General features: G+C 39.3%; 1 protein-coding gene across 3 annotated transcripts in view; it reads right to left on the minus strand.

The window, feature by feature from the left end:
* Nucleotides 1–20,920: 20,920 nt before the first annotated feature.
* Nucleotides 20,921–21,570, minus strand: part of LOC126425171 (uncharacterized) — a 286,674-nt gene continuing 286,024 nt past the window's right edge. For all 3 annotated transcript variants that reach the window (XM_050088123.1, XM_050088124.1, XM_050088122.1), the window contains one exon: nucleotides 20,921–21,556. In XM_050088123.1, the coding sequence (XP_049944080.1) occupies nucleotides 21,459–21,556 (98 nt within the window). In that variant the 3' untranslated portion in view covers nucleotides 20,921–21,458. The remainder of the gene's footprint in view (nucleotides 21,557–21,570) is intronic.

Consider the following 21,570-nt stretch of genomic DNA (forward strand, 5'->3'; position numbering starts at 1 on the left):
ACGCTCTCTGTCCCGCCTTCGGATTCATAAGGAATCCTGCTCCCGTTATACCATTTTCTGATACTATTTATATTATCCTATACTCATCTGACCGGAAATTCTTGTCTGCTTGCCATTTCACTTCACTGACCCCTACTAGAGTTTCCCTACCACATTCAACCTCCTGACATGTCACGCCCCGAATCGTATAACGTTATCCTTTCGTTGTTTATCCAATCTTTCTCACAGTCATCTCCGTCATGGCAGTCCCCTCTTGGAGATCCGAATGGGGGACAATTCCGGTATCTTTTGCCAGTTAAGAGATCATCATGACACTATTCAATCATAGGCCACACGTCCTGTGGATACATGTTATGTGTCTTTAATGTAGTGGTTTTCATTGCCTTCTGCAGCCTCATGCCGATTCTAGCACCTTTAGGGGCGGTTTCCCACCCCAAGGACAAGAGAGTGTCTTGAACTTCTGCCCGCTCCTCCGCCATCTTTGACAAGGCCGTTGGCAGAAGAAGGGTGAATTCTTATGCTGGAAGTCTTCGGACGCCAATGCTTGTAGTTATAAAGATGGATCTACTGAAAGGAGGTGAATTTGCATTGTCTTGCATACATAATCACAGTGTAATGCTGATGTCAATGCCCATGAAACATCTGGAGCAAAACAATCGCAGTGATACACTGATGGGTGCAAACTGAAAGTAAAATATGTATTTGTTTGTTGTCACATGCTAATAAAACATAAAACCACTTATTGGAGGTCATCCCATGTTAACATTGTCACCATGTTCCATATACTAATAATAAACAATAAAACAAGAACGTAAAGTTACATTAATGCAGATATAGTCTATTGAAAATCATCAAAGAGTAGCATGCCTAACGATCTGAGTATCATATGGGAATATAGGTTCCCCCGTTACATGTTCCACACTATACCTTTACATATACTGTAAACGATTAAGCCATAGCAATCAAAAATCTACTAGACCACCAATACCAAAACCACATCAAAGTAAATAACCTACATTTTTTACAAGAAGGGATAAAGCTGTAAATACGAAGGTGGGCGTTGTATGAGCAAGAATGCTCAAAGTATAAAAACCGGCTGTTGAAGACTGAGAAGCAAAAGTGTCCTAACTAACAGAAACAAAATGCTAGGGACTCATCACAAAGAGTTATGGAAGAAGATAAGGACTCAATTGTATCAGTGTGGTGTCAGAGCGCCTATCCAGATCAGAATATTAAAATGTGTGAGCAATCAGTAGGTCAGCTGCGCCATAAGGCAACGGAATCTGGCTAGTGTTACATCCACCAAGTTCCGTGGGCTCTAGGTATGGTCGAAAGGAATCAACCGCCAAACCAGAACTATCTCAAGGAACCAGTAAAGGCTGAGCACAAATCGCTACTAATCACGGTTGGTGCGTAATGAAAGGACGGAAATATTACACTACTGGCCATTAAAATTGCTACACCAAGAAGAAATGCAGATGATAAACGGATATTCATTGGACAAATATATTATACTAGAACTGACACGTGATTACATTTTCACGCAATTTGGTTGCATAGATCCTGAGAAATCAGTTCCCACAACAATCACCTCTGGCCGTAATAACGGCCTTTATACGCCTGGCATTGAGTCAAACAGAGCTTGGATGGCGTGTACAGGTACAGCTGCCCATGCAGCTTCAACACGATACCACAGTTCATCAAGAGTAGTGACTGGAGTATTGTGACGAGCCAGTTGCACGGCCACTATTGACCAGACGTTTTCAGTTGGTGAGAGATCTGGAGAATGTGCTCGCCAGGGCAGCAGTCGAACATTTTCTGTATCCAGAAAGGCCCGTACAGGACCTGCAACATGCGGTCGTGCATTATCCTGCTGAAATGTAGGGTTTCGCAGGGATCGAATGAAGGGGAGAGCCACGTGTCTTAACACATCTGAAATGTAGCGTCCACTGTTCAAAGGGCCGTCAGTGCGAACAAGAGGTGACCGAGACGTGTAACCAATGGCACCCCATACCATCACGCCGGATGATACGCCAGTATGGCGATGACGAATACACGCTTCGAATGTGCGTTCACCGCGATGTCGCCAAACACGGATGCGACCATCATGATGCTGTAAACAGAACCGGGATTCATCGGAAAAAATGACGTTTTGCCATTCGTGCGCCCAGGTTCGTCGTTGAGTACACCATCGCAGGCGCTCCTGTCTGTGATGCAGCGTCAAGGGTAACCGCAGCCATGGTCTCCGAGCTGATAGTCCATGCTGCTTGTAACGTACCCTCTCTGTTATGTTATTGTTGTTTTGTGTTATTGTAGTTGCAGAGATATGACATTATTGTAGCGGTTTGCTTAGTCAGCCGTACTTCGGAATTTTTAACATTAAATGGAGCCTGAAACTTGCGTAATAAATACTTCGCGTGAAGTGCGATTTGCGGCATAAACAAAAATTAATTGCGGAGATCCAATCCAATGAATATTAAAAGAAAAGCTTTAGAATAATGCGCACGACTGACTAGACACATTCAGTGGGTACGTACATTCGCGTGCGAGTGGTTGCGAACTGATGAGAAAGATCTATCTTAATTTTTTTTCGTAAAATAATTACGTCGTAACACACTCGGAGATTGCGAACGTACAATCAGGGTAGAGGCACGTACTTTCTATCATTCCCCGTGGCCTGGGTAAAAGAATTGCAATTATTTAAATTTAAGAATATTTCTTTTTCTATTGGACTCCTATTTTCATAAGAAAAAGAAGATTGCAGGTTCTGAATGTCTCGGCAAAAACACGTCTGAAATAATCTTAGCGGACACCAAAGGAACGTATTGAGCACGATCACGTACCTCTATTGTTGAGCAGCGCCGTCGTAAAGATCGTCGCCTCCATCTAAAATTCGCCTTCTCGAATTAACAGAATAATTTGTACTTCACTGGTATGGGATTTAGGTTTGATCTTGACAGAAATTATAAAACACATTTTTCATCATTTAACACCTTCTACATCTACATCTACATCCATACTCCGCAAGCCACCCGACGGTGTGTGGCGGAGGGTACCTTGAGTACCTCTATCGGTTCTCCCTTCTATTCCATTCTCGTATTGTTCGTGGAAAGAAGGATTGTCGGTATGCCTCTGTGTGGGCTCTAATCTCTGATTTTATCCTCATGGTCTCTTCGTAAGTTCTACGTAGGACGGAGCAATATACTGCTCGACTCCTCGGTGAAGGTATGTTCTCGAAACTTCAACAAAAGCCTGTACCGAGCTACTGAGCGTCTCTCCTGCAGAGTCTTCCACTGGAGTTTATCTATCATCTCCGTAACGCTTTCGCGATTACTAAATGATCCTGTAACGAAGCGCGCTGCTCTCCGTTGGATCTTCTCTATATCTTCTATCAACCCTATCTGGTACGGATCCCACACTGCTGAGCAGTATTCAAGCAGTGGGCGAACAAGCGTACTGTAACCTACTTCCTTTGTTTTCGGATTGCATTTCCTTAGCATTCTTCCAATGAATCTCAGTCTGGCATCTGCTTTACCGACGATCAACATTATATGATCATTCCATTTTAAATCACTCCTAATGAGTACTCCCAGATAATTTATGGTATTAACTGCTTCCAGTTGCTGACCTGCTATTTTGTAGCTAAATGATAAAGGATCTATCTTTCTGTGTATTCGCAGCACATTACACTTGTCTACATTGAGATTCAATTGCCATTCCCTGCACCATGCGTCAATTCGCTGCAGATCCTCCTGCATTTCAGTACAATTTTCCATTGTTACAACCTCTCGATACACCACAGCATCATCCGCAAAAAGCCTCAGTGAACTTCCGATGTCATCCACAAGGTCATTTATGTATATTGTGAATAACAACGGTCCTATGGCACTCCCCTGCGGCACACCTGAAATCACTCTTACTTCGGAAGACTTCTCTCCATTGAGAATGACATGCTGCGTTCTGTTATCTAGGAACTCCTCAATCCAATCACACAATTGGTCTGATAGTCCATATGCTCTTACTTTGTTCATTAAACGACTGTGGGGAACTGTATCGAACGCCTTGCGGAAGTCAAGAAACACGGCATCTACCTGTGAACCCGTATCTATGGCCCTCTGAGTCTCGTGGACGAATAGCGCGAGCTGGGTTTCACATGACCGTCTTTTTCGAAACCCATGCTGATTCCTACAGAGTAGATTTCTAGTCTCCAGAAAAGTCATTATACTCGAACACAATACGTGTTCCAAAATTCTACAACTGATCGACGTTAGAGATATAGGTCTATACTTCTGCACATCTGCTTCATTTAACACACACATAGACATGAAATTATACAGTACGTCTTTACGCCAGCACATCAGAACAAAAAGTAGTTAATACCAGAAGTAATGTCCGCAGCTCGTGGTCGTGCGGTAGCGTTCTCGCTTCCCACGCCCGGGTTCGATTCCCGGCGGGGTCAGGGATTTTCTCTGCCTCGTGATGACTGGGTGTTGTGTTCTGTCCTTAGGTTAGTTACGTTTAAGTAGTTCTAAGTTCTAGGGGACTGATGACTATAGATGTTAAGTCCCATAGTGCTCAGAGCCATTTTTGAACCAGAAGTAATACAAGAATCTCGAAATTAGTCCTTTGTCTATCAAGGATAAAACAGTTTTTCAGAGTATTCCTCTGGTATGTCTCGCGTCCGTCGGCCGTCGTAATTTAATATATATATTATTATTGTTATTATTATTATTTGATTGTTGCCGACTTACGTGGTGGGCCTTAATAAAAATGATATTTCATTTAATTTTGATTTTTACGATTAAATGCTTTCCTGAAGTTCTCCATTTTAGCTATATTAATCTTAAATTATTTGTTACGTTAATGAATGTTAGACTCGCTGAATCTTAAAACATGAGCATATAAGTTGTACAACGTAATAAACTTTTCATATTAATTTCCTCGGCTAGTCAGTTCACTTTAAAGCGTAAGATCTTTAGTTATTAATTAAAGTTGCGGCCCACACAAGCGCGAGTGTATTTTTCTTACCTCCGTTAACCATTGTATTGTAGTCAGAGTCCTGGATCTGGGTCTCGGCTATGGTACTGAAAATAAGAATCTTAAAGCTAAGTATTTTCTGCAACGTCGGGCGGCTGTGGAGAAAAATTAATATTATGTTAATAGCGGGCGAGTTTTCCGCTTCCGCTAATTTTTCATAAGTTAATATCGCCACGTAATGGCGTCGTTAGCTGCATCGGCCGCTGCGATTGTTGAACTGTAAATTACTTGAATGAAGGTTAATTCAAGGAAGGCGGTCATGAAATCGGGATCACCTCTTACAAATTAAAAGTGCACAATAATATTAAATCAGTATATTATATGCTTAACTCATACAAATATGCTTACATTTGCCAGCACTCGCAAGATGTCCCTCTATACACATTCAAGACAAAAAAGGAAGTCCACACGACTAAAAAATTAAACAAAAGAGCGTATCTTGTCGTCTCTTTAGATCACTTTGTTATATTTCTTTGCATTGCATTTCTTTGCATTTCTCGACAGAGAAATTATTGTTTTACGGCTACATGAAAAAAAAATATTATTAAATTTAGGAATGTCTCTTATTTATAAACATTGTTTTTAAGTCTTTTCGTAATATGGCACTGGGGACGCTATATTGCCCCCTGAAATGTTTATGTCATAAAAAATGTTCGTGTTTTTTGACATAAATATTTCCTCTTTCATGTCCACAGTGTCCATACGCAGATTTTTCTTTCACAGTCTACATATGTCACATCGTATGTTGTAATTACTGAGGTGTGTTGCACACAAAGTGTAATACAGATGAAGTTCAAGGTATACAACCACGAGTTAGTCCGGAATATTTTAAGTCCCAGGGATGTCAACTGTTCGCTCCCCATTTGGCGCGCCCGTAGGGAAACCTGGGGAAAACCTCGGTGGAGCGACAGACTAACTGCTTGGGTCACTTTCACTTAAATGTTTCTGAGATGTCATTGGAGTACAGGATGTGCGTACATTACAAATATTTTTTTTGTTGCACTATGCAAAGAAATGAGGTCATTATAACAATTGATTGCGGTGTCGTTGATGATCTACGCCGCGGCGTTTAGCTCGCGATGGCGTCGGTTGGTGTGTTCGGTGCTCGGCGGTCGCGGCGGCTGCGGAGAGGTCAACGCCCGCTCGACGCCAGCGTGTCTCTCGCCGTCGCGGAACGTCAGAATCAGCTGATCGGCTGCACCGTTGGCGATGCGCTTCTGTCTCGCCCGGGCGTGGCGGAGTGGGATGATATTCGCCCCCCGCTCTTGTTGGCAGGAGTCAGCTCTGCTACGCATCTCCGACGTAGTACATGAAACATACACACAACCAACGTAATATTTGTTTCCCGCTGCAGATGGTTACGCTAGTGGGAAAGAAGCATTTATTAGTGTGGCAGTTGTTGTTAAGCTTTCGCCAGTTTCCGAGTGTCAAGCCAGCACTGTCTTGCAGAATACATGACATGGATCTTCTCCCGTGAATGTAGTTTTGATGCGCCACTCTTTCCATTAAACGTCAGTTTTTGTCTTGACAAAATTATTTATGTTTTCGCCGCATTCGCAGGCACTGGTGAGTGTCCCAGTACGAGCTTAGCACAAACATTCGCCGTTTCTGCGGTCGCTGTTTTGCAACAGTCCACGCATCGCATTCCAATCTCGCATTATTGTGCTCACTGAAACTACAGTCTGTCCCAAAAATATTGACTGTGGGTTCACTTCATGTTAACAGTTCACATTTATAAGCAAATTCACAGTTTTTCGTGCGTAATATTGGCGTTTGGCGTCTTCACCGCTGTTGAACGTTCAATACTAGCACTTCACTGTCCGTATCACAGTTTCACCTTCACAGTTTTTCACACTGCTTAAAGTAACTGTTTCGATTAGTTCACAAACACTAATGTATTTCATTCAGTCTGAACTGGATTTTGGCTCGTGCTGGATTTTACCAGTCTCTCGCACTAATTATCTCTTTTCATTTTCCACTTATAGTCGTACTTGCCTTCAGATTTTTTGACTATACAATTGTATTTCCGTCTCATCTGAGGTAAGTCCCCATGTCATGTCTGCCCACGCATTGCGTACTTGCCCTCCAGAGCCAGGCTCGACTTTACAAAACTTTGCCTCTCGCATTATTGTACACATTTTATAATCCAGGCCTAGCGTGCAAGTTCCTAGATTAATGTTAGATTTGTGACTTTTGTTTACACTACAAATTCGTGCAAATCTCTGCCTTAGCAGATGGCAATATATTTTAACAGTGCTTAGCGGTAGTCGCGTTTACTGATTTGCTTGGTACCTTGTCCACAACACATGAGGTACCTTGGGTGATGAACACCCTGGACTGATATTGTTAAGTAAATTATGATTGAGCATATTTCAAGATCGGTATAGACATAAATACATGGAACAACGTATACACTATAATATTGAATTTCATAAGTTGCATTACTACTACAGTTCAAAAATATTCATGACACACTAATGAAAAATTCTTTCATCGTTACATGCTGTTGAATTTTTTTTTTTAAACATTTTTCAACATGAAATTTGTAAAATGTTCTTAAACCTACGTTCATTTTTTTTTCTTCAAAATGTAATTACTTGAAAATACTATTATTCCTTAACATCTACAAAATTGAATCGCACTAATCTTGTGTGCATCATTGTTTTTAAATGTTACTCTAAAATCTGAACATTTACTCACAAAAAAATACACTATAAACTTAACCTACTGCTTATATATATGTAAAAGTTGCTCTACTGAGCGAACGTCTTTGTAAGTATTTTTCTCATTTCCTTGGTAACTGCCTCCTTCTTTGACCACGGGATGGTGTAGTTTGCGTGACAGAAAGTATCGTGAGGTACCACTTCGATGTTATAGGTGTAGCCCTCGATAACACCGGGTTTTTCCGAAAACACATTCTCATAATCTGTAAGTAGCTGAGTCAATTCGTTTTGTTGTGCTTCAGTCAAATGTTCTGACTCCCTAACTTTCATGGCTATCATTTTCCTTTTTTCCTCTTTGTCTTCAGTAATAAAATCTTTAAAATATACTTGTCTTGTACTTAAGTCAGAATATAAATTCATTACTTGTATTCCTTCGAATCTCGACTGAAAGCTCCGGCAATATTTACTGTGCACTTCCCGTGTCCTCAACAACGGCAAAATTACACGTCTACCCTCATTCATAAGGCTTACTTCCCCGCACAAGAGGTCGATTTTTGCGTCCCTCTGGCGTAAAAATTCCATCCCCAGGATGCAAGCAACACCTAATCCCTTAACTACTAGGAACGAGCTTTTCATTGCTTCATTTCCTACCGTAAACTCGACTTGCACCTGTTGCTTTATGATATGAGATTGTGCACCTATTGCACCTGTAACACGACAATTCTTCACTGGCAATACTGGTATTCTATTATTTTGACTCAAGTACTTGTAAAAATTTGCGCTCATGACATTGGTTGACGCACCGGTATCGACTATTATGTGTATTGGTGCTCCGTACATATCTGCTTGCAATATAGCCTGCACAACACTTTTGTCGGTTCGGTTACATTTCTGCGGTATGTCTACAAGTTCCTTTTCTATTTTTGTTCCTTCATTGTATCTCAGCATACAAAGTTTATGGCTGTCATCTGTGAATGTGCCCTCACTACACCATCCTGCAGCACGGAGAGCGTATTGTGGCTGTCTTTAGTTTAACGGATGAGCCTTAGTGGGTTGACAGTCGTCTGTCACTTCCACTAACCTCACATTGTGGTTCTGGTTGTTGTTGTTGTTGTTGCTACTGTTGGGTTGGCCGCCCTGCCTCCCCGATGGTGTATTTTGATATTGTGTATGGCCCTGGTTTTGCGGTGGTCGGTTGTAACTTCCTGACATGTTCTGTGACGAACCTGGGTTGGCGTTCCATTGTGGCGCTGTGTTTTGTTGCCACCGTGGTGTCGGTTCATTACAACCACGCCACTGGTTTCGGTTGTTCCGCCATTGCGGATTGCCGTTACCATTATATCCGTTACTCATGCGTCCATCATGATGTCTCTTTCGATTTTGACGATTATAACCGTTGCCGTTATAACCATTGCCATTGTTTGTGCCTCGATTCTGTTGCCGGTGCTCTTGCCTATTCCCGTTATCATTTGGTACTAACTTACTACCGTTACTGTGGCTGCTATTGTAATCGGCTTTTTGTTGATTACAGCCTGCATGGTTCCACTTGTTTTCGGTTTTCATATCTTCGATCAATAAGTGAACAGAATCCACTATTTCCATGAATTGTTCTATATCGTATTCCGGCACATTGATGAAATATCTTTTAATTTCACTGGGCAACTTCATTTTTATTAATCTGATTATGTCACGATCGGACATTGGCTCGTCCCAGTACCTGGTTTTGTTTATATACTTTTCGAAATATTTGCGTAACGTTCCCATCTTAGGATTGTACATTTCTGGACTGTACAACTCCTTTCGTAGTCTTTCTTGGACGCTATCGGACCAGAATTTTTTCAAGAATGCACCTTCAAACTGTTGCATCGTTAGACATTTTTCGGACACGTCGGTGGCCCACAGTGCCGCGTCACCTTGAATAAAGGAGACCACGAACTGTATTCTTTGTCTTTCCGTCCATGTCCTGGGAAACACATTCCTGAAGCTCTTAATAAATACAACGGGGTGGACATTTCGTTTTTCGCTATTGAAGGGTTGGAATGTCCTGTGTTTTATTACATTGTCCTCTTTCTTGCACATCTGATTGCTACATTCTGGGACATTCATCACTTCGTGATGTGCGCTGCACGGTATCGCATGTTGTTCGTGCTCATAATTCGCATTAGGTTGCGGTTGCACACTCGCACCCTGCCTACCGTCAGCGTTATTACAGTAATCAGTACGCGGAGTCGGATTCATGATCTGTCCGCCACTGTTTACATTGCTTTCCAACGCAGACAGTCTCCGCGCGACCTCCTGTTGCCAATTTGACAACTCCGCTGTCACACGGGATTTGATCTGTGTTAATTCCGCGTGCAGTGCGGCAGCGCTAGCGTCAATATTTACACTCGCGGCCGCAGTCGCTTGTTCTACAGCTGTTTTTACGTCGCTTTCAATCTTTGCAGATATCTCGCGATCCTTTACTTCTAGCCATTCATTTAATTCTTTTTCTACTTTTTGAGCTTGCACTTCCAAATATGCGTCAATACTTTTCCGTGCATCTACCTCCACATTATCTACGCGGTTGGTTAAAGTCTGGACATTATCTTCAAGCCTAGCCTGCGATATCTGTAATTTTTGCATTTCGCCGGCTAAGCTTTGCACAAGATCGGGTATTTCTTTGAACGCGTCCCGCATCTCGGCAAGTTCGCTTTGGATACTGTCTAGTTTTGCTTCACTGCGCTGCTCTTGCTCAATGAGCTTTTGCGTTAATTTTTTCTCCTGCTCATGCAGCATCTGAGCCAGTTTTTCGTCTCTTTGTTTTTCCCTCTGTTCTGACATTCTTTCTTTTTCCCTTTCTTTCTGTTCTCTTTGTTGCTCTTGCCCATACAGCATCTGAGCCAGTTTCTGATCTCTTTCCCTATCTCTTACTTCTAACCTGCGCAAAAATTCTGCAAATGGGTCTGCAATCGGTGAGCATACTGGTGTCCCGCTTGATCTAGCACTCGACTGGCCCCCCTGCCCAGGCAGTGGAGTTGTTACTCTATTCCCATTCTGCTGTGGAGCGTCATTCACCGTCCACAGATCCTCGCCCCCCGCTCCAGAAATTATGTTATCCGAGGCGGTGGCTTGGGATTCGTTTACGTATTGCAAATGATCCTCACTTTCCATATTAACAGAATTTTGTTCTTCTGGTACGGATGCTTTAGGTTGTCCTATCTTACCCATACTAAATTCACTTTAAGCCACTGACGAATCTTTAACACTGATACACACACAATAAATTATCCCCTCCAAAAATAAACATATAAACACACAAAACACCGAAGGTATCTCATGTGCACATGGGTTCGATATTCCGCACAGAGCTACACAGGATGCTTGCACAATAGGCCTTACCTTACTTATTTTTCTTTCTCGCAATCCTTTTTCTTTTCTACACTTTTTCCTCTCCAGATCTCCTCAGGGTTTGGTTTTGTTGTTGTACATGTAAAAGAATTCATACAAGCATTAATATTTTACAACAATTAGACACATACATAATTACATTCATTACAATACAGTCAGAGTTCGTAATTTTCGTATTTTCTTTAATCGGGCCCCAAAGTTGCGGCGCCAATCTCGCGTCCGTCGGCTGTCGTAATTTAATATATATATTATTATTGTTATTATTATTATTATTATTATTTGATTGTTGCCGACTTACGTGGTGGGCCTTAATAAAAATGATATTTCATTTAATTTTGATTTTTACGATTAAATGCTTTCCTGAAGTTCTCCATTTTAGCAATATTAATCTTAAATTATTTGTTACGTACATGAATGTTAGACTCGCTGAATCTTAAAGCATGAGCATATAAGTTGTACAATGTAATAAACTTTTCATATTAATTTCCTCGGCTAGTCAGTTCACTTCAAAGCGTAAGATCTTTAGTTATTAAATAAAGTTGCAGCCCACACATGCGCGAGAGTATTTTTCTTACCTCCGTTAACCATTGTATTGTAGTCAGAGTCCTGGATCTGGGTCTCGGCTATGGTACTGAAAATAAGAATCTTAAAGCTAAGTATTTTCTGCAACGTCGGGCGGCTGTGGAGAAAAATTAATATTATGTTAATAGCGGGCGAGTTTTCCGCTTCCGCTAATTTTTCATAAGTTAATATCGCCACGTAATGGCGTCGTTAGCTGCATCGGCCGCTGCGATTGTTGAACTGTAAATTACTTGAATGAAGGTTAATTCAAGGAAGGCGGACATGAAATCGGGATCACCTCTTACAAATTAAAAGTGCACAATAATATTAAATCAGTATATTATATGCTTAACTCATACAAATATGCTTACATTTGCCAGCACTCGCAAGATGTCCCTCTATACACATTCAAGACTAAAAAGGAAGTCCAGACGACTAAAAAATTAAACAAAAGAGCGTATCTTGTCGTCTCTTTAGATCACTTTGTTATATTTCTTTGCATTGCATTTCTTTGCATTTCTCGACAGAGAAATTAGTGTTTTACGGCTACATGAAAAAAAAATATTATTAAATTTAGGAATGTCTCTTATTTATAAATATTGTTTTTAAGTCTTTTCGTAATATGGCACTGGGGACGCTATATCTGACAGACGAACAAATTTTCTTATTGTATCTTTGAGATTAAATTACAACATTTTTTAGTTCCTTTTCATGCTGCAAACGTCGTCCAACAGTTCGTGCTGATGGTTGTTGTCTTGCAAATGTCCCCATCTGTTGACTCAGGGATCGAGACGTGGCTGCACGATCCGTTACAGCCATGAGGATAAGATGCCTCTCATCTCGACTGCTGGTGATACGAGGCCGTGGGATCCAGCACGGCGTTCCGTATTACCCTCCTGAAGCCACAGATTCCATATCCTGCTAACAGTCACTGGATCTTGACCAACGCGAGCAGCAATGTCGCGATACGATAAACCGCAATCGCGATAGGCTACAATCCGACCTCTATCAAAGCCGGAAACGTGATAGTACGCATTTCTCCTCCTTACACGAGGTGTCACAACAACGTTTCACCAGGCAACGCCGGTCAGCTGCTGTTTGTGCATGAGAAATCGGTTGGAAATTTTCCTCATGTCAGCACGTTATAGGAGTCGCCACCGGTGCCAAGCTTGTGTGAATGCTCTGAAAAGCTAATCACTTGCATATCACAGCATCTTCTTCCTGTCGCGTCTGTAGCACGTCATCGTCGTGGTGTAGCAATTTTAATTTCCAGTAGTGTATGTAAAGCCTCTTGACAGCACTTTCTGTAAAGTTTGGAAGGTAGGAGACGAGGTACTGGCAGAAGTAAGGCTGTGAGGACGGGGCGTGAGTCGTGCTTGGGTAGCTCTGTTGGCAGAGCACTTGTCCGCGAAAGGCAACGGTCCCGAGTTCGAGTCTCGGTCCAGCACATAGTTCTAGTCTGCCAGGAAGTTTCATATCAGCGCACATTCCGCTGTAGACTAAAAATTTCATTCTACTTACTTGAAGTTGTTGAATGTTGATGTTGGTAGCTAGTCTGCTACGCAATCTACAACTTGTCCTTTGCAAACAGCAAAACGTAATCCTTATTTTTCTGTTTGTTATGCATTTACGACCGGAAATGAGTACATATCACTTTTTCTTGTGCGTAACTTACGGCTTTGATGTTGCAGTGTTTTATCATATGTTTTGGCTGGGTGAATACGTTGATTACTGTGACTTATGGTCGTTTGACGGAGAGTCAAACATAGAGTTTTCGCCGCTATTACGTGTTGTTGTAGCTGTGTAGTATTCATTTGTTTCGTGGCGTGAGCACTCAAATCTGCGCATTATATCATATTACGCTTTTGCAGTAACACAGCTTAGTACTTAATTGAGAATTAAATAGATTTATGAGTTCGACTGAAGTGTTACTTACACATTGAAATTATTCTCACAGACACAAACGTTTGAAAAGTCGGCTACATCGTTGGAACTCTACGAATGAGTAACACGCATATTTTTATGTATTTTCGCAATTTTAAAAAGAAATTTTCGGATTTTTATAGATACCCTTTTAAATTTTGGTACAATACATCATTTGCAACTCATTTTTTACCGTGTAAATTCCAGAAAAAGTCACTAGCGCGTATCGGCTTTGCGCCTACAATACAAATTGAGCCACCTATAAAATAACGTCTCTGGCATCAAGTGACTAGAGGGAAACATATTTGCAGGCTTTTAAATTATTTTAATTTTCGATTTCTGTTGTAAATACGTAAAGTTACTATGGAAAAAAGCTTATTATGGGCATAAAATAACGTAATTAATCGTTTAAGATGATTTCCAGGAAATAATCAAATACAAAAATGCCCCGTCATATTTATGTACTTTCTTGGTTTCTAACAATGGTGTCCTTTTGAGGCACGACTTTTGGCTACCTGTCCAAACTGCTGACTTATGGTATTTTGGATTTCAGGGACATCTTCGTCAACGTTAACTGGTCGATCAGAAGTGATATCTTCTTCAAAAGAGGCACCTGCGTCAGAAGAGACACGTAGTTCAGGAGAAAGATACTATCTGCACTAGTACCTCACCTACTCCAGATGAATCAATCCCGACCTCTGAATACCCGATAAAATAATCTTATTTTTAAAGGAAAACTGACCAGTTCAGATTAAAATATCTATATATACTTCTGATAGCAATAGGTCATCTAGTGATACGTATTATAATAGAAAGTTACAAAATAACGAAATTATTCGTCGTTATTGTTTGTTTATTCAAAATCTACAGCTTCGGTATTTCCTTTTACTGTAAACTTTTTGACATAAATATCACTGCGCTTAATGGTGAAATTGGTTTTAAAGACTAGAAGCATTCACTGGCAAATTTAGGAAGTCATGATAAGAGCTCTGGACACATACTTTCTTTAAAAAATCGCTGAGATCAAAAAAATTACTGACTAAAAGATCAAACACTAGACTCTGTAAATCATGCTCTAATAGATCTTGAGAAAAAGAGGTGGATGGCAGTTTTTGAGCCGATAATTGGCATTATAAAATTTTTAGCTTGTCAAAATTTTAATTTTAGAGGATCCACAGAAAACTATTTGGATCAAATAACGGAACATTTTAACGTCGGTAGAGTGTATTTGTAACTTTGATAATGCACCATCAGAACACATTGCACGAATTCAAAGTGCTCAGCATTGTATGCCCCATAACCTAGTCCATAATATTCAAAATGAATTACTTACTTTAATTTCTGAAAAAATTAAAACAGCTATAGTTGATCTTTTAAACCAACCTAAATACTATTCATGATTCTAGATCACACAACTGACACACAGGACAAATTAATGTTATTGTAAGGTTCGTTTATTTTAACCTGTCAACAAAACTTGTTGGTTTAAGATAACATTTTTTATACTATTGAACGATGGTTACCAACTTATGTTAGATCTGTTAAAATCATGCAATGATGAACTAAGACTTAAAGGCTTAGGATATGATAATGGGGCATAAAGAATATACGACATGAATCCCTGTCCTTTTTGGGTTCCATGTGCGGCTCGTGTCTCAGTTCGTAGTAAATGACGCCACTACAAACTCACTGGAAGGCTCGATCTTTTTTCTGTTGTTCAAGAAATATAAGCATTTTTTTCAGCATCAACTTCACATTGGGATGTCATTATGAACCAGATACCTAAAGACTTTTTCAAATACGCGACAAGGAAGTCATGTTAATGCTTGAAGAGCTCTTTGCATTAATATGGATAAAGTTCATGATGCATTATATTCTATTTTTATCAGTGACAAATACGACAGTGACGCAGGACACATAGCGAATTCATTAGTGTCAAAACTGAAGACCTACATGTTCATATGTTCAGTTTTAGTATGCTATAGCATTTATCAGAAAAAGCAAAATTTTGCTAAGGCGTTTTTCTTTCACAGGTGGTCAAAATGATCAATCTGGTCTAAAATATTTAGGTGTATACTGCATAGAGTGTGTATGCCTAAATTGTGGATTCGAAGTAATTACTGAAGATTTCTAATGTCAACCTGAATTTGCCAATACTGCTCATTTACTTTCTCGAAAATTACTTTTTAATTAGAAAGCGGCAGATAAGCCATATTAGGCCCAAAAACGAAATTTAAAGTAAATTTTTATTTTTTTCTAGTTGATACAGTGGTCCTACAGTTAAATGAAAGATTTGATTTGTTAACAGAACACAACAACATTTTTTCAAAACATTGAAAGCTCGAGTGAACTGGAGAAAGACCAAACAAAAACACTTACAACAAAAGTTAACAGACGGAAATAAATTGGCTATTGATGGGGAAGATCTATTTAACGAGCTGGAATTGCTTCCTTTATTTTTTGTAAAGAAAACTGGTGCTCAACATTCATATTTGGAAGGCATTTCTGTTATAAATATTGCTGTATGTTACACAGCTACATGTCCACTATTCTATTTGGGGCCATCTTCACCGTATTGGGTGCCAGGAGGCGAAAAATCAGCTTGTGCCCCCTACTCTGACCAACAAAGGAAAAAAAAACAAAAAAAACTTGCTCGATGTGTTAAATTACATTTATTCCAATAATTTAATGTCTTGTGTTTCGAAAATGCATTTATCACTTCGTGTGACTGTTGAAGAAGGCGAAAGTTTATTTTCAAAATTGAAATAATAAAAAATAATTTTTGATCAACCATGCCCCAAGATAGATTGACAGATTTGGCCATCATCAGTATTGAATTGAAAGTAGATTTCAAAACAGATGATATCATTAAAAAGTTTGCCTACTAAAAAGCCAGAAAAATCTCGTTAACTTTATTTTAGAGGAAGTACTAAATAAAAAATGCAACATAAAAATTAAATTTTGCTCTTTTTTTTCAATGATGGCAAAGGGGGGAGGAGGAGGCGCAAGCTGATTTTTCTCTCCCTGGTGCCCAAGATCATTAAGATGGCCTTGAGAAAAATAGTGGACATGTCTCAGTCTCTTTCTTTACATGTAGCTGTGTAACATACAGCAGTATTTATAACTGATATGTTGTCTACAATTCGAATGACGGACATCAGTTTACAGAATGAAAGCCAAGCCAAGCCAGTTAAGTGACTTTTTAGTATCCTAACACACAAGTAATTATTCCCTAATAACTAATAAGTAATTGTTTAGCTTATCATGGTCTCCAGGCCAGAGGCATCTCCTGGTTTTACACAAAGTAAGGGGGCCAGGTAGAAAGCCATCTGAATTCTATGTAAACAACAAAGCCCATGGAAGACAATAATGTGCTTCTCTAAAAGAAAGGCCTCTTCTTCTCTGAAATCGAAGATAATAAAACAAGAATTCTTTGTGACACAGTGGATTTGTGATCCATTTGTACAGTTTTCTTTTAATACAGCTAATAAAATTGTATGTTTTTTCGTCTAGTGGTGGTATTTGCCTATTTCTTCTGTTCCTATATTACAGCTTTATCTAAGAGCAACATTTAGTAATTCAGTTAATAATTTTCTTGCGATGTGCAATTCAGTTAATAATTTCCTTGCTACCTAATAAGAAATGTTTCCATACAGCATGTTTTATGTACTATAGTGCTCTTTTCTTTATCCAACAAGAAAATTAGTTTCCTGAATAGGCAGTATTTGTATCCATTTTAATGCTATTTTGGTCTCTGATGTTTTGAATGTGGTAGCCATTTTCAATCAATTGCATGCACATAAATAAAAACGTTATTAGAATACCATGTACAAAGCAACCACTGGTTATAGTCACCAGCATGAAAGCACAACAGAAAACGAAAAAAGAGCAATTTGAATATGACACATTGAACACACATTTGTTTATTTACAATGATAAAATTTTCCGAGCTGTGAGTGTATCAACTGATATACAATAAAGTGTAAAAAAAAATTGAACACTGTGAAAGTACAGGTGAAAATGCTAAACAAGAAACAGCTGAAAAGTCATATAATAAAATGGTCTGTAACACTACTGGGCTTGCAAGGTGTGGTAAGCCGTTTTATTATACAATGCTTTCAAGTGTGAGTAAAAACATGGAAATGTATGTAGTTTGAATATCTTCGTATCTTCAGCTGACACCAGCAAGCCTTCAGTCAGTTGCGATATTGAAGCATGAATCAGGACAGAAAGACAGTGGCAGAAGCAAAGCTGTCAGAGTGGGTACTTGGATAGCTCAGTGGAAGAGCACTTTCACACGAAAATCAAGTACTCTGGTTTAAGTCATGAACTGGAGCACAGCTTAAATTTTCCAGGAAGTTACAGATCTTTGTGCACTCCTACAAAAATAAATTCCATCGTAGAGCAGCCTCCATTACAACAATCTCATCAAAATTAGAAGTGGAAAGTATTCAAGGCTCATTGTAGAAAAACAACTTCCATGCATGTAACTGCCACAGTAGCTATAGTTAGTAATATGTATTTTTTTGGTTAGTTATGTTTTTAATAGATCACATTCATAAAAATGTTATGCTGTGAACTGTGACATTCAAACAGCGTACATACTACATCATTCCTTATACTTGAAGAATCAGCAGACAAGAATTTCCTACAAGCTTGTATTTTATATCTTTCATCGTTACTGATGCAGTCTAATTTGTGTATGCCGGTCTTCTCTGTATCCAAAAATGAAAGTCATGGTCATCCACATGGCTTATGTTTATCAACGTGCCTATTCTTTTTTTAAAAACACCTTCAGAAACTGCATGCAGCTGTTATTACCTGATTACATGAGAAACATTCTGAAATGTTTCCATCTGGATCCTGTCAACTAAGTACTTACCTCGCTCAAGAACTCATTTCTTACAGAAAATTAATTCTACGACATGAACCGCATTCATCTCTGTATGAATGTTTCTACAGTCTGCCAGATTTTTTATTTTCACAGGATGATTATTAAATGGTATCATATCTGTCTATGTTACTATTTTATGTCGCAAATTTATAGTTACTGTAGGGTGGCGAATATTGTTTCTTCTTCTGCTGTGTTATGAGAATTTCAGCAGTATACATGATTTTCAAGTGTATTGTTCAGAACAAATTAAAATAGCACCAAAGTGTAAATGTATGTGGAATCAGTTAGTTCCCAATTACACTCGTGTTCAGAAAAAACAGAACACCTTGAATCACTAGAGGTAGAATGTTCATATTCGTAGGACATGTACATTAGTATTTTCTGCAGAAATTATGGGCATTTGAACCATGTCGGTCAATGAGTTCAAGGTCAACATCGATATCGTGATGCAACACCACCTAATGGTAAGGCATACCTGTGGCTCTCGTCGTCAGTATAAACTAAAGGTAATGGATCAGTGTGACTTGAGCAGACACACAGGACGCCTCACAGACATATGTGCAAACTGTAACGTTGAATCAGTGGGTTTGAAAGACGGTGCGTTATTAGAATGAGCGAATGAGATGCATCAAATCGAGAAACTACTGTTCATGTGGGAAGAAGGTTTTCGGCAGAGCAGCAGGTATGTGAAGAATGGTACATGGAAGACCATAAAACTCAAGAAGATGGGTCTGGTTGCACCACCCAGACCACCTATCAAGAAGATCCACACCTCATTGGAATGGCATTGCAGGACAAATCTGTTTCCTCCTCAGCTCTGATGGAACAGTGAAACGCATTGTAAATTATCAGGGGTGAGAGTCCGTTTATTATGACATAGGTTATGTGTGTATAGACCACTTCTCCATCTAATTTTGAGGAATGTGCAGAAGCATGCTAGATGACAATACTGCATGGAGTAACATCACTGGAGACAGGTATGGCATGAGATAGTGTTTTGTGGTGAATCCAGGTTATGTTTGTTTGAAAGTGATGGTAGCATTTTGGTTCACTGTAGGCAGAGGGAGCAGCATCACAGTGAATGCATTTGCACAAGACATACAGAGCCAGCTCAAGGCCTTGTGGTATGGAATGCTATTGAGTACAATCAAAAATCACAGTTGGTGCACTTCCAGGGCACTGTAACTAATCTGACCTATGTGAATGACATGCTGCGACTCGTAGCTATACCCTTTCCACACAACACTCTAGATGTCATTTTTCAGCAAGACAATGCACAACTACATGTTGCTACACAAACATGTGCCTTCTTGGTGTCATAGGATGTCAGCCTTTTTCCCTGGCCTGCCAGGTCATCAGACTTGTTGCCAGCTGAAAATGTACGGGATATGGTCAAACAACGGGTGCAGTGCTGTGACCCAGTGCCAAACACCACAGATGAGATTTTGAACTAGGTGAATGCAGCATGGGCGGCTATACCAAGGCAACCATTCACACCTTATATGCGTTGATGCCATAATGCAGGGTACAAGTTATCAGGCCTATGGTGGACCCTGCACCCACTAGGCAACAGGACGCATGCTGAAATGGGCTGACTGAAATGATAGTAATTTCTGCAAAACATGTTAATGTATGTGTTCTGTGAGTATGAACATGCTGTCTCTCTGAACACGAGTGTGCCTAAATAGACATATAGGTTACAACAACATACATAATCCTAAATCGTTTATTTTGGACAGTTATTAAGTTTTGCCTTAGAGAAGAGCTGCCTCAAAGTATCCCTCTGTGGCACCAATGCCATGCATGTTATTTTACTCATTTATGTTTTCTACGACTAGGCAAATCTTTCTGTAGCAGACTTTATTGATCCTAATTGTTTTAACACACAACTTGCATGACTTTGTCGTTGGTATACTCCATTTATCAAAGATTCAATGTTTTATGGTTCAAAGTCAAACTAAGCTCAGACAAGTTACATAAAGCAACAGTAATAGGTCATCAAACCTAGTATTTCGTTCTATTGTAAATCATGTGTGAAATAACTAAATGATTTAACACACTTTAAACTACTTATTACACCAGATGAATATACATAGAAACTGCAAAAAGAAGTATTACTTCTGTGACAGAATATCTCATGCAACAAGTAGGATAAACCATTGTAAACCATGACTGCTGATATTTTATATTCTAAATTTTTAATGATTGCTTGATGGCTTTATGGAAATTATTGTATTAATATTTATTAATAATAATAATAATAATAATAAACGGTTTATTTGGGTACAGTCCAGCTAACTTGAAAAAAGTAGTCTTTGCTTTTGTAAATGTCATAATTTTTGCCAGTCCCTTCTGTTATACTGTCTAACAGACGACCAATAATTATCTGCAAAATCAAAGTCTCATGAAGTGGACAGATCTATAGAAGACAGTTAGCAGAGCTTTTGGTATGGAATTCATTTATTAATTTCAATTAAATAGAGTCAAGCATTAATCTTCAGTTTGCAACATCAAATAGTCAAAAAGTCTAATTTTTGTCCTACAAGTTACAAGTAACATAGGATGAAAATCATCATTTACTTACAAAAATTTAAATACAGTGGCAGAAATGTACATAATGAAAGTTAAAGGTGTATTTTGCCTGTCAATATTGAACACCAAATATTGACTTACGCTTTGCTAGATGCAACATTTAGGGTTATAAAACAAAAGTTCCATGGAAAACATTGCAAAATGAATTCTTGCACATTTCAATGATCTCTGGAATTATTTATGAAATTCTGTTTATGAAAATGGAAACACTTAGTTTAGTCAAGGGTATAAAATGTTGACACTATTCATGATAAATGTTATATCTGGATCCTAAATTCCTTTTTCAAAACTAATAATGATAATTTTTCTTCCTTCAACATTCAGATACATCCAAAGCAATTTCGTGAGCTATGCGTTTTACTGGAGTAATGGTGATTCAACTGCCACCTCTAATCACCTCATCAATAAATTCTGCCATATTCCACTACCCTGATAGCATCTGATTTCTGTAGTGTTCTGTAGTAGCTGTAGACAACTCGCAGGAAGTACATATCTGAAACTGGAAGAAAAAAG

This window comes from Schistocerca serialis, chromosome 10 (genome assembly GCF_023864345.2).
Source record: "Schistocerca serialis cubense isolate TAMUIC-IGC-003099 chromosome 10, iqSchSeri2.2, whole genome shotgun sequence".
NCBI classification, from domain to species: Eukaryota; Metazoa; Arthropoda; class Insecta; order Orthoptera; family Acrididae; genus Schistocerca; species Schistocerca serialis.